Below are 16,116 nucleotides of genomic sequence, written 5' to 3'. Positions count from 1 at the left end.
GAGTTTGCCCTCACAGCAAATATTCATTCACCTGATCATTTCCACAAGGCTCTCTGGTACTCACGATGGAACTTCAAATAATAATGTAAACAAACTTTAACAGAGAGGAGTATCACAGAACAAGCTTACATAATCATAATACAATGCAAAAAAACCCTTAAATTACATTATTTATAAATATGACTTTTTCAACTGATATTGGATAGCTAAATTTTTCTTCTTCCCTTCCCTTCTTCCTCCCACTCCTTCCCTCCTTCTGTCCTCCTGTTTCTTCCCTCTTTCCTTATTCCCTTTCCTTCCACTCTTCTTTTCCCTCCCTCTCTGTTCTCCTTCTTTATTCCTTCCTTCCCTCTCCCTCCCTCCCTTCCTCTCTCTCTGCCTCCCTCCTTCCTTCCTTCCTTCCTTCCTTCCCTCCCTTGTTTGTTTGCTTGCTTGCTTCCTTCCTTCCTTCCTTTCCTCCCTCCTTCCTTTTTCCTTGTTTCTTTAACTCCTTCCCTCTCTCCCTCCCTCCCTCCCTTCCTTCCTTCCCTTTCCTTCCTTCCTTCCTTCCTTCCTTCCTCCCTCCCTCCCTCCCTCCCTCCCTCCCTCCCTCCCTCCCTCCCTCCCTTCCTCCCTTCCTTCCTTCCTTCCTTCCTTCCTGTGGTACTGAGTACTGAACTTAGGTCCTCACTTTTGAAAGGTAGATGTTTGTCAGCTGTGTCATGCCCTCAGCCCCGTTGTGTACCTTTTTGTGACTTTTTGCCTTGGCGATTTTTCAAAGTAGGACCTTGCTTTATGCCTCGGTTCACCTGAGTTGTGATCCTCCTTCTACATGTCTCCCTATTGCTGAGGATATCAGGTATGCACCACCATGCTCAACCACTAAGTGAGAATGAGCGTCTGGAAGTTTTCCCTGTAGGGTAGCCCTTGAACTGTGATCCACCAACCTCTGCTTTCCAAATAGCAAGGATTATAGACCTGAGCTTTTTTTAAGACAGTTTACTATAGAATGAATGGATGTCAGAGTTGTCAAGGAAATTAATATTTACTGTAAGCCTCTTCAGCTAGATGCAAATCTCATGGTCATGGTGGCATATTCTTTTTTTTTTTTTTTTTGATATCTGACAGTATTTGAGTGCAGAGAACCTATAAATCATATCTGTCTGCTGACTCCCTCTAAGATCACCAACTTCTCCAAACTGGAGCTTGACAGCTTTTGCAACACAAAAAGTAACCAGGTCTTATTTTCTTCTCTCTAGACCCCTCACACTCTACTTTCAAAAGACAGTTACCCTGTAATTCTTTCCTATCTGTTTTGCTTTTCATTTTCAAATTCATTCTAAATGTGACTCTGGATGGCTTTGAGCTCTCTTGGCTTGTGAGATTATGTTGAACAACATGTTTCACAACTTACGTGAGAAACATACATTTGTGTATGCTTGAGCATGCTATACAGCTAAGCAGAGAGCAAACTAACAGACTGTTCATAAGTTTAATTAACTGGTGATAAATGATTTTCATTCAGGACCAGTCCTGCGGGGTACTATACATTGGCGTTTAGGTGTTGTGGTGTAAGCTGTGTGTATGTGTGTAGTGCGTAGTATGCATGTGTGCACTTACAGTCTAACTTGCCCTGCCAGCTCACCCCACACAGCTTGTCTGCTTCCTTTTTGCCTTGTGGCTTCTTCATTTCCTCTAACTCACTATTCTTCGTTTAAATTCTTTACCCTCTATCTTATCATATCAAATCTTTAATTTCCTCAGAACATCACCCATCATCTACTTACTGGGAAAGTTGTGATTCAAAATACCAATATAGATGTTAATATCCGCTTTATATGTTTATTTATGTTCTTCCATAAGGAATCTGCCCTGAAAGAATGCTTTGCTTAAAGCAAATGTGAACTAATGACAGAGTTTCAGGGATTAAAAAAAAAATGATTTGAGCCGGGCACTGGTGGCTCACGCCTGTAATCCTAGCTACTCAGGAGGCTGAGATCTGAGGATCACGGTTCAAAGCCAGGCCGGGCAGGAGAGACCGTGAGACTCCTATCTCCAATAAAACCACCAGAAAACCGGAAGTGGCGCTGTAGCTCAAGTGGTAGAGTGCTTGCCTTGAGCTGAAGAGCTGAGGGACAGCGCCCAGGCCCAGAGTTCAAGCCCCACGGCCGACCAAAAAAAAAAAAAAAATGATTTGCCTCTTAAAATACTTTACACAGAAAAGTTCTTAAAATATTTTCACAGAAAAAATTGTGCAAATCATGTGAGGAACACTCTGTATCCTTTATTCTTTGTTCTGATTCTCTCATAACTAATTTCTTCCTAGATGCTACTCATTACTACAGCAGTATGATTACTGCCAAAGTCCCCCATCAGTCGGAGCTTTGTGGTACATTACCATAGCATAAACACGCATGCACATATTAATTTCCACTAGTCTTCCTTCTATGTACTCTCAGTCTATATTTATGTTTTATGAGAATCTTGATTCCCCAGTACTAATTTTACATGTTCTGCTTATTATTGATATAAATATTTCAAAATTGCTTCAAAATATATATATTTTATTTCTTTTTTACACAAAAGTTAAAATATGTTCAATATTCTTTTCACTGTTTTTCTTACTTGATAATATATTCAGCAAGTTGACACCAAATAATAGTGTTATTATTATTTGTATTTAGTTTTTCTTATGGTTGTATATGTTCATTTTGCAAATATAGCCTAGCTTAATCAACCTATCTCCTTTATGTGGTCATAAAGATAGGTTGCAATATTTTATTGTTAAAAATTTATCTCTTGAGGCTGAGATCTGAGGACTGTGGTTCAAACCCAGCTAAGACAAGAAAGTCAATGAGACTCTTTTGTCTAATTAACCATTAAAAAACAACAGTAGAACTGTGGCTCATAGTACAAGAATGCTAGGCTTGAGCAAAAAAACCTCAGGAATAGCGTCCAGTCCCCAAGTTCAAGTCCCATTATCAGTATATACACACACAAGTTCAAATCCCATTATCAGTACATACACACACACACACACACTCTTTAAATATAGTTTGTGCAGGCCCTCTATTTATGATTTTTCCCTTATGATTCTATATTTCTTCAATTTTACTTGGGAGAAAACTTGCACATAGACCAACGATAGTACTCAGTTGGCAATTACATATCATATTGCACAGATGAATGCATTCGGGTGTCCATCTTGCTGGTAGAATAGAACACGCAGCTCGGTGTAGCCGTAGAGTGGTTTACCTGTCTGTCCTTAGCATGCCCATCACCCGTGGCGGTCTGACTATGCACACTCATCAGCTTTCCAGTGAGTGGTAAAAACAGTCAGGCCTAAAGTTTTTCATTTTTCGTTTTTAAATGTTCCTTTAATCAGCAAGTATACGTGTGCTCTACCTGGTGACCATAGCTTAAGTCTGAGAAGAGCCATACGCATCTGTATCCACACTGAGTTTCCATCAAGAATGAGATGCCCACCCTCCTTGTGTAGCAAGCTGACTCAATGCCCTGGTCTGGGGACCTGCGCTTCTCTTTCCCACTCTGGGCTGCTGGCTTTTCTTTTCCTTTTAAATTGTATCTTATTGTAAAGATGATGCACAGAGGTTGTCACTGTACTTGATATTGGAACCCGCTGGCTTTTCTCCCGCAATGACCATCAGAACTAGAGAGAAATTCTGATGATTCTCAGATTCTTCCGTTCTTACTCCACAGGACTTGACTCCAATTCCAAGTTTGATTAACTTGTTTCTTTTTTTCTTTTCTTTTCTTTCTTTCTTCCCCATGCCGCTCCACCCCCCCCCCCCCCGGCCCCGGTCAGGTGTTGGGCTTGAACTCAGGACCTGGCACTATTCCTGAGGATTTTTTGCTCAAGGCTAGCATCTACTCTGAGCCAACATCTCTACTTCCGTTTTTTAGGTGGTTAATTGGGCATGAGTTTCATGGTGGTCTTTCCTGCCTGGGCTGGCTTTGGATTGTCATCCTCAGATCCCAGCTTCCTGAGTAGCTAGGATTCCAGGCATGAGTCACCAGTGCCCAGCTGATTAACTTGCTTTTAACCCTTGCGGTTGGAATTTAACACACATGGAGGAGAATGAAACCAACATACCACTTGCTATATTTTCAAAAGTCTAGGGAGCACCTCGTTTATAGTCAGTAATTAGTGCCCCCAAAGCCTTTCTTTGTATCTTTTTTTCAGCCTTGAATTTCCAGTTGAAGGAACCACACGTTTATGTCTGTGTTTGCATCCACACAAATGGAAAATACAGAGCACAAAATGTGAACTGGTCATAAAGAACCTTCTTTACACAGATGTCATGAAGACCCATCTATTCTGAATACCAAGAAATTCTCCATTTTATCACCGGGCCTTCTGCTTACTCTATTGTGAGGCACAAAGTACAGACTGTCACATACGCCTGTGTGTGTTCAGCCTCAGTGTCCTCTCCACAGCTGAACAGAAGGCGAGACTTGCTGGTGGCCTTCACATTTCCTGTGTGCTAACCACGGCTCACCTGCAGGACCCTGTGAGATACACTCTTATCATAGAATTCCTGAGCTTCCCATGTGTGGGCACACATGTGTTTCTACACATGGGTTTGTTGACCATTTAACTTTTCCTTTCTGCTGATGTAGGGGTGTTAAACACTGGTCGATACTATTAGATAAATGAGACTTATAACAATAAGCATCACTGTTTTAAGTACACATTGGGTTCCTAATCATATCTCCAAGTTGACATGGTTGCTAAATTCAGCCAATCTGCTGACAACACTATCACAATCACATTCAGTGTGCAGAGCCCTGTCCAAGCTGATGAGATGTCACACTGAAGGAGACAAAATAATCCATCGAGGGCGTGTGTACAATCAGATACAATGATATCTTCTTAAATATGCTATCATGGAGGAATCAAAAAGTACAAGGAAGTACACATCAAAGAAAAAGCCTGATGTCTTACCCTTCAGAAATTCATCACAGTGGTTGACAGAGGAAGTACTTATTATTACGTCAATAGTCAGTGAGGAGTAGTTAGCATATGCAGTGGTATCTATTCTTTCTTAAAATGTCAAACGTTTCTGTATTTCAAAAAGATCTATTGAAAAAATAGATTTGGCTCTACCAAATACCTGCTATTTTTTTTAGGAATTCAGGGAAGATTATTACTTATGTTTTAGTTAGGGTTGAATATTTCTGCGTGTGTGTGTGTGTGTGTGTGTGTGTGTGTGTGTGTGTGTGTGTGTGTGTGTGTGTGCGTGCGCGCCTACATGTGTGTAAATGCAGGTATGCTTATTTTATTGTATTGTATTTACCCAACTTTAAAAAGATAGCATTGTTTTCAGTTTTTGATTTTAAAATTTAAAACATAAATCATAGGCATTAATGCTTAGTTCAGTTAAAGCTCAAATACAATTATCCTATCATTCCAATTCTCAGAATTAAAATGTCACAGGAATTTAATCATATATTGACCTTCTTATTTAATAAGAAGTTATGTCCAAACCCAGCATATATCCCAACTTGTATCACAAGCCCAACACAGTTTAAAGGGACAGGAATGGGTCTTATAGACTTTATCTTTTGTGTTGTTGTTGCTGTTCTGATATCACATCATAATTTAGCTGTACTGAATGTAAACAGTCCCAATAACTTTATGATAAATTCAGTCCTTTTCCATTGCTCTAGGCTATAATACACAGCTCCATTTTCTGATTTGTATACTGTGACAAAGCTGCAAAACACACAAAACACAGTCACAGTGTATGTGTGTGTGTGTGTGTGTGTGTGTGTGTGTGTGTGAAACACAATTGTGTTTGCTGAGTGCATAAGATCAGAAGTGTCATGGCTCAGGGCAATCTGGCTTTTGTGTCTGAAATGAGAAGAATGTGTTGGTTAGCCAGCTCCAAAGAATCCTGAGAAGACTGACTAGTGAAAACTGTCACTTCTAATAGGTGCTATTATAATCCAAATGGAATTAGCAATTATATCTCAAAATTCAGTAGAAGAAACCTGTTTCAGTGGGGGGTAGGAGGAGGAGCTCTGTTCTTTGCAGATAGTAGCTATGTCTGCAATTGTTAGAATACAAGTCCTCCACAGCCTGGTTTTTAAATAATAAGATGGCACAAAGAATTAAGTGATATGGAGAATGTCAATTGGTGCTTTGTGCAGAATAAAGTACTGTGTGATAATTTCTAAGGCCAAATATTTCTAAGGGATAGAGTGTGTGAGTAGAGGGGAGGGGTTGCTTCTTTTATTGAATAGCTTGCTGGCAAAGAATAATTCTGAAAATGTTTCCTTGATGGTTCCCAATGAATAAATGACAGACTCTTCCAAGGTTTGACCATGCATTCTTTTATTGTTGTTGTTGTTCTTTCTAACCATATGCAACACACTCATAAGCTCAGTGGCAACATATAGCTCAGAAGGAGGAGGCTGTTTATAATGCTAGTAGGTGAGGTACACTCTAGAGATTCCGCATTGCCAGCCTCCTGAGGATTTAAACAGTTTCCCTATGGTATGATAGAGCCAAGAATCACTGATCATTCATTGGCATGGAAGGATGTTTTCTGAAGTGTTGTAGGAAGTTGTGAGGCATCTGGCCAGGGATAAGGAAGGTGTTATGTTAAACTATCTGCACAGAGACAAGAATGGCACAGGGCCAAGTGGTGGTGGCTTACATCTCTAATCCTAGCTACTCAGAAGGATGAGATCTGAGGGTCTTGGTTCCAAGCCAGTCTAGGGAAGGAAGCTCCATGAAACTCTTCTTTCCAATGACACAGCAAAAAAGTACAAGTGGAGCTTTGGTTCAAGTGGTAGAAGACTAGCCTTGAGTGAAAAATATCTAAGGGACAGTGCTGAGGTCCTGAGTTGAAGCGCATGTGTGCACGCACTAGTGTGCATACACACACACACACACACACACACACACACACACACACTTTTCCCAATGCACACTAAACAAATACACATCATTGTAGGTGTGTAATAAGTGTGGGAACAGAGTTTCAATGTTTGAAATCTAGCTCCAGACAGATTCCAAGTTAGCTTTTGGCATGAATTCAATATTGTTCCATTTAGTCAAAATGAGTCATTCTAGTGATGGTCCTGCTTCTAGAACTAAGCTAGGTATTTGGTACCATAGTGAGGGATGGAGTTGGTCTACCTGGATTTAAGACTGAGCTGTGAGTAAGCGCACCGGGCCTCCTTCATTTCAGTGGTGAGCACCACAGAGATGAAAATGTGATTATACCAACACCTACTGAAGTTCTTTGAAAGTCACGTTTACACTGTGCTATTTAAACATTGCTGATTTAAAAGATACGATTCTCCTTTTCTTTTTTCTCCCCTAAAAGGTCATCCTTTTATTTGTTTGCCTGTAAAAAAGCAAGAAAGGCATGGCGATTTCTAGTCCCACCTTCCCTGGTTAACTAGTTCAGTCAACGTTTCACCTGGGGATAGCTCCTGGCTCCTCTTCTGTGTACCACAGCTCTTTGTTTGCTCAGCCAACAATGCCATCACCTCCTGCCATGTTGAATGGGATAGCTTTCCTTTGCATTCCCCAAACAACTGGCACAAGCCTCTCCCCACCAGGACCCATCCTTATACAATACCTCAGCTTTATGTATTTATCACCACCACTTATTATTGCGTGTTTGTCTGATTGCTTATCTCTAAGCCCCTGTGAGGAGTTGTGCTCAGTAAGTACCAGTGACCCAAGTTCATTCGATTGTCTTAATCAATGCCTTTGCAATTCGAGTTCTAATTCTTCCATATCGTGTAGGAACCTGGGGGCCAATTCTAGTTTTTCCTTCTCAGACCTGCTCCTGAAGTAATGAAAGGAGCACCTCCTGTTGTAAACTACACAGGAATCAGTCGTAAACACCGTCAAACTGTAGACTCAGGTTGGAAGGTATGGGGTATACCTGGGATTTCCAAAGGTCTAACGAGCTCCCCTGTGGGATGGAGCTGTGGATGCACTTGAATGAATGAATGAATGAATGGCAGGCACTGCGCTCAGAACGCCTCACCTCAACCTCAACTGAGGGTTTTCTACTTTCAAGGTAACAGCACGTACATAATCCCAGCTCAAGGCTAACATTTTATAAGCCCATTTGGGGGTGTGTTTAACTTGTGTTTTAAAATGATCCCATAGGCCTGGAGGAATACGATGGATAAAACTAGCTTACTTACTTTTCTCCAAATTCTGAAGTTAGAGTCAGACAACAAAGCTAACTGTAATGGAAACACTGTAGGTATACCTAGATAGACATCTAAATGAAAATATATTTGTATGACAACATATAGGACTCAGTGACACTTAATGGGGCTGTGGTTTAAATTAAATATATGTGATATAAATATATAAATTAAATATATGTGATATAAATTAAATTCATCTTCCCAGTTATACTTAAAAACAAGTTACACACAGATAAGTCCTGATAAAATATACTACATATACCAATATGTTCATAGGGGAAAACTATTGTAAACAGATAAAGGTTCACTTAAAATTTCAAGGATGGAGCTCACGTAATATACTACTTTAATGTACCTAGAAATCTCATATTTATGAAATTTAATAATAAATGAATAATTAATGTGTAACAAGCTTGTTTCTAAACTCTGCCTGGAATATTAATTTAACACCAACAAGCTCCATTGAGGCAAATACCATTGAAGGAAATAAGGTAAATTTTTATCAATCTTAATTTACAGATGAAAAAATTTAGCTAGGGAAGGATTTAAAACTCTGCACAAAGTCAGATCTAAGTGCACAAAATTATAATGGGAATCCTCAGTGGCCTAATTCTAAGCTTAACATTCACATACCACTCCCTCTGCCTCTTTCCAGATTTCAGCCCACAGAAAACATGGTTCAGTCTGTCTAAATTTCCTACTTAAGAACTCAGTAAGGAAGCTGTCCTCTTACTTAAAATCTTGGCTGGTACCCATCTACCACCATACCATGTACATTTGCATGGACCTAGAAATGGCTTACTTGGTCTACAGATGATATAATAAGAAAATCATATCAGCATATCCACTTGGTAAGACCTCTTCCTTCAAAGTGTTCTGAAAACAATTTGATGTGATTGTGATGTGTGTGTGTGTGTGTGTGTGTGTGTGTGTGTGTGTGTGTGTGTGTGTGTGTGTGTGTGTGTGTACCAGTCCTGGATCTTAACTTGAGACTTGGCACTGGCCTTGAGATTTTGTTGTTCAAGGCTAGAACTCTACTACTTGAGTTATATTTCACTTTCAGATTTTTGGTGGTTAATGGGACATAAGAGTATCCTGGACTTTCCTGCCTAAGCTAGCGTCAAACCATGATCCTCAGATCTCAGCCTTTGAATATTTAGGCCTGTGTCACCAATGCCTGGCTCAGATGTACTTTTGACATTATACGAGTAGTCATATGTGTGTGTGTGTGTGTGTGTGTGTGTGTGTGTGTGTGTGTGTATTCCATTTTACCTAATGAATGAAAATGCACTAGAGTGTAAAGAATTATAAATTCTTGACTGCCTTTTGGGAATATTGTAAGTTCATGACATTTTTCTTCACTGAACAATATATTGAAAAACATATTCAAAATTACTATTAACATGTTATTGTCATCTTCCATATTATTGGAAAACAACACAAAACCAATGTTCTGTAATAGTGAATGCTGGATATCTCAGAAATTGACACAAGAAGAAACCTCATAACCCCTTAAAATGAGACTCTCACCTTACAAATGTGTCCTTGGTGAAAATGATCAAAATTCACTAGCAGAGGCATTACACTATATGTAAAAGGATCTGGAAAAATCCACCCAACTTATTAAAATTCATGAGACTTTAAAACTATCACTGAGCCTAAGAGAGGTGTAAACAGAAAAAAAATCTATTTCACAGGAATAGGAAGCTTATTTTAAGTTCTCCTTGGAAGCTGTATTCTCCTATGCAAGTCCTAAAGACTATTTATCCATTTATACCAAAGATCATTTTAGAAGGTATTTAATGTGGATCATTCTGATGTGTTTTATTGCCCAATAAGCTATCTGTAAAATTATTTTGAATATGCACGCCTGATACTTTTTCCAAATAACTGACTGCAGCAATCACACACGTATATAGATAAACAAGGAAGAGTAAGTCTCATTTATTCGTGAAAGAATTGCATTAGTATATTAAGTGAAGTGGAAGTTATTATCTGATGGAAGGTACATGATTGAGCCACCGTGATGATTTTCATGCACACAGAAAAATCCTACATTTCCTTGGAAGACTAAATACACTATCGAACTGAGGAAGAGAGGCATTTATGTTTTACCATTATAATGAGAACAGATTTTTAAGTGATTTGGAAAATTAGAGCAAGAGCTCTAACAAATGGTTGAAAAGACAGGACACAGGAATCCATTCATTTTTAAACAGTGGCTGCTTCCATGGCTCATTGCACTTAAGACCTTCCTGATGGTAACAAATAATCTGTTACAAGCACTGCTATGGCTTTTGGCAAAGAAGAGCATCTCCCAAGTGTGAGTCACAGGCTCCTGCCTGGAGCAAACCATCTACCAATGTATTGGGATACTCTCTTCCATTTGTTCATTTGGAAAATATGTCAGAAATTTGCCCAGATTCTGCGTCCTGTTCTAAGCCACATTTCCTTCATGAGAAATTATTTTCAGATATTTATAGTTAGGTATCAGAGTAAGTTGAGGCACACTGAATCTGGAAAGGCTTTGGAAAGGATGAAAAACATCTGAAAAATCATTCCAGACCATTCTCACAGAAAGAATATTCTGTATGTGATCTGTGGAATGCTTCTCTAATTGATAATATGGGAGTTTCCAAATAATCATTGCATGAAAAATTTCTTATGTAATTTTAGCCGTATCTTTTATCTGGTATTCTTTGAAGATTAAGAAGGTTTGGAGAAATGTCTCATCTCCAAGTTTGTAAAGAAAGAAAAGAGGACATGCCTATAATTCTAGATACTCAAGAGACTGAGATCTGAGGATTACATTTCAGAGCCAGCGTGTGCAGGGAAGTCTCTAAGACTTTTTTCTCTATGCAACCAGCAAAAAGCCAGAAATGGAGCTGTGGTTCAAGTAGTAGAGCATCACCAACCTAGAGCAAATAGAGTAAGGGAGAACACACAGGTCCTGCATTCAAGGCCCAGTAATTGGCACAAAAAAAGAAAGCAAACAGTTTTCTTTGGATTAACAAAACGAATAAAGACTAAGAAGATATGAATAAGATAAACTATATTTGCATTACAATGCAGGAAATTTTATAGTATGTATCTCCTAAAATAATAATCCTGTACAAATAAGTCTTTCACTCTGAATATTCCAACAGACTTCTCAAGCACCCCTGAGTCAGGCGTCTTGGCAAATATCTACTGGAATTTGATAAGAAAGGGTTATAGAGAAAAATTCCTTTCCCTACCCGACAGGAAATTTGAAAACATAACCAAGAACTCTACAAATTAAACTTATAAAGTATGTAAAATTGAGACATACTTGTTTTTTGTTATCAAGGAAATTTTAAAGAGAGGGATTGTCCTCCATGTCAAGAAAGTATACAAGCTTTTATTTTTCTCAATATTATCCAAGAAGAGAACATTTGGCTAGCTAGTTACTTTTATTTTCAGTTTCCATCTATATTTATTGAATTTTTTGAAGGTCTAGTTTCATTTGATTACATAAAATTTCTGACTTTAAATTCTTTAAACTCTTGTGGAAGTATGATTCTCATCCAGATGACTTTGCCTTGGTTTATTTTAATATAGTATATAGTGATGACAAGAATAACTCAGGATATTCATATGGACATTTTAAATATTATAATATTAGTAATATCATTTCTAGAGATTAAAGAAGGGATAGCCACTGACATTGGTTAAGAATAATATCCAATAGCCAGGCATTGATGGCTCATGCCTATAATCCTAGCTATTCGGTAGGTTAAGATTTGAGGATAGTGGTTTGAAGACAGCTCAGGCAGGAAAATCTGTGAGACTTTTTTTTTGGGGGGGGGTCCGGTCGTAGGGCCTGAACATTGGGCCTGGACCCTGTCCTTCAGCTCTTCAGCTCAAGGCTAGCGCTCTACTCCTTGAGCCACAGCGCCACTTCCGGCTTTTTTTTTCTTATGTGGTGCTGAGGAATCGAACTCAGGGCCTCATACATGCAAGGCAAGGGCTCTACCACTGAGCCACCTTCTCAGCCCTCTGTGAGACTCTTATTTCCAATAAATTACGCTTCAAAAAAAAAGCCAGAAGTGGCAGTGTGGCTAAAGTGATAGAGCTCTAGCCTTGAGAAAAGGAAGCTCAGGACAGGGCTAGGTCCTGAGCTCAAGCCCTAGGATTGGTACACACAAAACAACAACAACAATGACAATAATCATCATCATCATCATCATCATTCTCATCAGTGGTTGAATTTATGTTATCATACATTTTGCTCAAGTTCTCAGTACTTATAGAAACCAGTAGAAAGAATAATTTTAAAACTACATCCACTTGTAAATTTTAAACATCTGTCTCTCTTCACCTTAATAGAAGCTATCCCTCGGAAAGCTATCTGATCTTTGTCAAAATTTTTTTTTTAAGATAATGCTTTCTAGTAGAGTAAAATAAATCTAATATTGAATTATCATTTTTTTTCTTTTATGTCAGTCCTGGGACTTGAACTCTGGGCCGGGGCTCTGTCCTTGAGCTTCTTTTTGAGTGACAGCACCACTTCTGTCTTTTTCTGAGTAGTTTATAGGAGATAAGATTCTCACAGACTTTCCTGCCTGCCCTGGCCTCTAACTGTGTAACTAGGATTACAGTCGTGAGCCACCAGCACCTGGCTATGAATTACCACTTTTAATGATCTATAGTCCAAATTGTCTTTTTGTTGATATAGTAAATGTTAAAATTTAATCACTGTGGGCTTAATAATACAGAGCTTTAAAGTACTTAAGAACTGTCTGAAGTCAATGAACTTTGTTTCCTTTAGAACACATCAAAGCAATGAACTAGTTTTTTTATCAGTAAGAATTAAAACCTTAATACCACAGAGTACTAAAAAATATAATAGATTCATTATGGCAGGCATATTGGCACTGAACTGTGTTTTTCAATATTTATATCACACCTCAAACTTGTTTTGATTTTTTAAATTTCATAATTAGTACTCAATTCAGTTCCTTCTAGAAATAGTCACTGCCACTGCTGATCACACAGCACACTGATTTTAATGAGAAACATGGGATGTAAAAGAAGAAGCAAATAAGACCAGAAAGGTAGAAGCTAATTGAAACACATCTTTTCATAGGATGAGAGCACTATACATAAATCCTGTCCTGCTTCACGATATGCCAGAATAAACATATTTCCCTGATTCAACCATTAGAGTATTATACACCACCAAAAGAGTCCAAGTTAGCCTGGACAAAGGTACCTGAGCTTTCTGTCTCTGCATTGGTCATGCTGCAAATAACTTTAAGTACCTGAAAAGTAAATTAAAGCTCCAGTATAGCTACCTAACCATCATCTTAGCACATCCTGAAAGGAAGGGACTTGGACATTCTGAAATTTTTAAGGGAAGACTACAAAACCAGAAGATAGTTTGGAGCCATGACTTTCAGCCTCTAGAATAATCGATCAGCATGCTAATCTGCTCTGAGGTTACAAGGGGGCTTTATTGAGAGGACAGGTGATTCAAACCTTGATATTATTCGCGGGTGGTTGGTTGGTCTCCTGTTTGGTTGGCTGTTTACTTAGTCTATCTGTGTCTCTGTCACTCCTCGACTACAAGGAAGACCAATTCTAATTTTCTATTTTACTATTGTTTTTACTATAAACTGCCTTCCTGGAGACTGGAACCAATCTAAAATATGGTTCTCAAATTTGACCATATGGAAAGAATCACCTGGAAAGCTTTACAATCCCAAAGTCCCTGCTACACTTTAAAACAATTAAACACGAATCTGTGGGTTGGGACATAAGCAACCATATGGTCTCAAGCTCTTCAGATGAATCCATTGTCTATCCGGTGTGGAGATGCACTGTTCTATAAATTATGCCTGAGGCGCAGATGATTCTAACTGAGAGATGAAGATTTCCACAAAGAGGCATTTCCCCTATTTCTTGCTTCCTAAGTTACACGCTTTAGTACATAAACATTCTTCTGTACAATTATAGCTTGAGAGGAGTTATTTCTAAAATACTACTTGGAAAGACATCTATCTTATTACTGGGGTGAAATATCCCTATTTCACATGATATTACTATCATTAGACCCTGTTGGAGAAATGACCAGCCAAGGTATAAATTCTAACGTGGAGACTCACTAAAATTACTTGGACTGTTCTGGAGATAGCCAGTAGTCTAATACTGTGAAAGATACAAAAAAAGTGAATCATTTCTTCCTGGTCCTTAGCCTTTTCCTCTTCAGCCTCTACTTCAAGTTTTTGTTTAATATGACTAGTTTTATTTGATTTTGGTTGTTTTCTTTAAATAGTCAAACTAACACAGACACCAGATTTAACATTCACCGATGCATTCAAATGTGAAGTTTACATACAGCAGTCCAACAGAATTGAGATAATTTATGAGCACACAAATAAAAGTTTGTATTCCTTCAGTGTTAAAGAATAAACTTAAGTCTGTAATAAGGATTTGAAATAGTATCATACTAGGGAAAATTATTTTATTAGCAAACATCACAACTCCTACTTTCCAAACTCTTTCTTACCTAATACATATTTTATTCCAACTGAAGATGTCTGGCTTATAAATGATACTTACCAGTATCATTAAAAGTATTTTTTTGCTGGCAAAATGTCGATCTCATACTAGATATGATGGGCATGTAAGTTCTTTAAAGCTTTAGGTGATAGAAATGCTTAGCCTACATTGAAATCTATTACTCTAAGCAAAAAATAGAAATTACGGTTTAAGAAAAATGTCCTCAAAACACAAGAGTAAATACATAATTTTTCAATGGCTTGCATAGGTACACATAGGCAGCTACATACAGCTGAAAGAATGAGGAATGCGAGGGCATGGGTATTGTACCTCGGAACTGCCTGATTGTCAAATATTTCCACCTCAGTTCTGCATCTTGTCATTTGTTTTTGACCAAGACTCACCCAGATGTTTCCATCTTGATGGTAAGGCTTCCAGTTCCTCCCCGTGTCACTGTAGAGCACTCGGTACTGGGTCACCCAGTCAGAGCTGCTGTATCTTCCTTGAGTTGCTATGGCACTGAGCTGCTTCCGATGGCCAAAGTCAACCTGAAGCCATTGATAATGGTCACTGTCTGATGGGGACCACCCCCCAGCACCTGCAGTGGGCAGAAGAAAGAAAGGAACATGAATAGTTCAAGCTGGACATGTACACTTGAAAACAAATTCTTCTACCTACCTTAATTGGCCTTGTCAGTGCTATATTTTTCCTGATGTATTATGAAGTGTCCTTTATAGGCGCCATTGGGACTTCAACTAATATTCTTCCAGCTGGGTAACATTGATTCTTTAACCTCTTTATGGTGTAATTATGTGCTCATTTTCTCCTGAGCAAATGTCTTCATAATTCCTCAATTAGATCTTATTAGCACATGTCAAAGTCTAATTGGCTGAGGGTTGATCAATTTACCATGAACTCTTCAGCTAAAATCACTAGGAAAAATATGTAACTCATTCCTTTCCTCACATAAGATTGGACTTTGTAGCAACTTACAAATGAATTAAAAAAAACAATTATATACAACTCTCAAATATACTTTGCTTTAGAAGTTCAGAATCTAAAGATTATTAGCACTGTACTTCTTAAAATAAAGGTTAATCTTACATTAAAGTCCTGAATTCAGAAATACCTAAGAATTCAGGCAGTATTTATTAACTAAGAGAAATATATCCTGTGTCTCTTGATAACCATGATTCTAAGAAAATAATCTGCGTTACTACAATTAAATATCTTTTGGTGAAGTATGATCAATTAATGATCATAAATGATCATGATCAATGATAAGAATGAAAACCATGTCCAGAGAAATGATACTAACAGAACAAAAACACTCAATTTCTAGTTATATTTAACTCTGGTTACAGATAAATGAGAAAATGTGGCATGATTACCATTGGGAGAAAGGATCTA

The 16,116-nt window shown here is 38.3% G+C and overlaps 1 protein-coding gene across 1 annotated transcript in view; it reads right to left on the bottom strand.

The window, feature by feature from the left end:
- The window catches only part of Cntnap2 (contactin associated protein 2), a 1,671,549-nt gene that overhangs the window by 1,153,247 nt on the left and 502,186 nt on the right, over positions 1–16,116 (bottom strand). Inside the window, exon 3 of the mRNA XM_069996967.1 lies at positions 15,111–15,304. Within this exon, the coding sequence (XP_069853068.1) occupies positions 15,111–15,304 (194 nt within the window). The remainder of the gene's footprint in view (positions 1–15,110; positions 15,305–16,116) is intronic.

The sequence above is a fragment of the Dipodomys merriami genome, unplaced genomic scaffold, assembly GCF_024711535.1.
Source record: "Dipodomys merriami isolate MVZ:Mamm:240054 unplaced genomic scaffold, mDipMer1.0.p SCAF_5, whole genome shotgun sequence".
In the NCBI taxonomy this organism is placed as follows: domain Eukaryota; kingdom Metazoa; phylum Chordata; class Mammalia; order Rodentia; family Heteromyidae; genus Dipodomys; species Dipodomys merriami.
The sequence above is the reverse complement of the archived record's forward strand: the minus strand, read 5'-3'. Positions and strand labels throughout refer to the sequence as shown.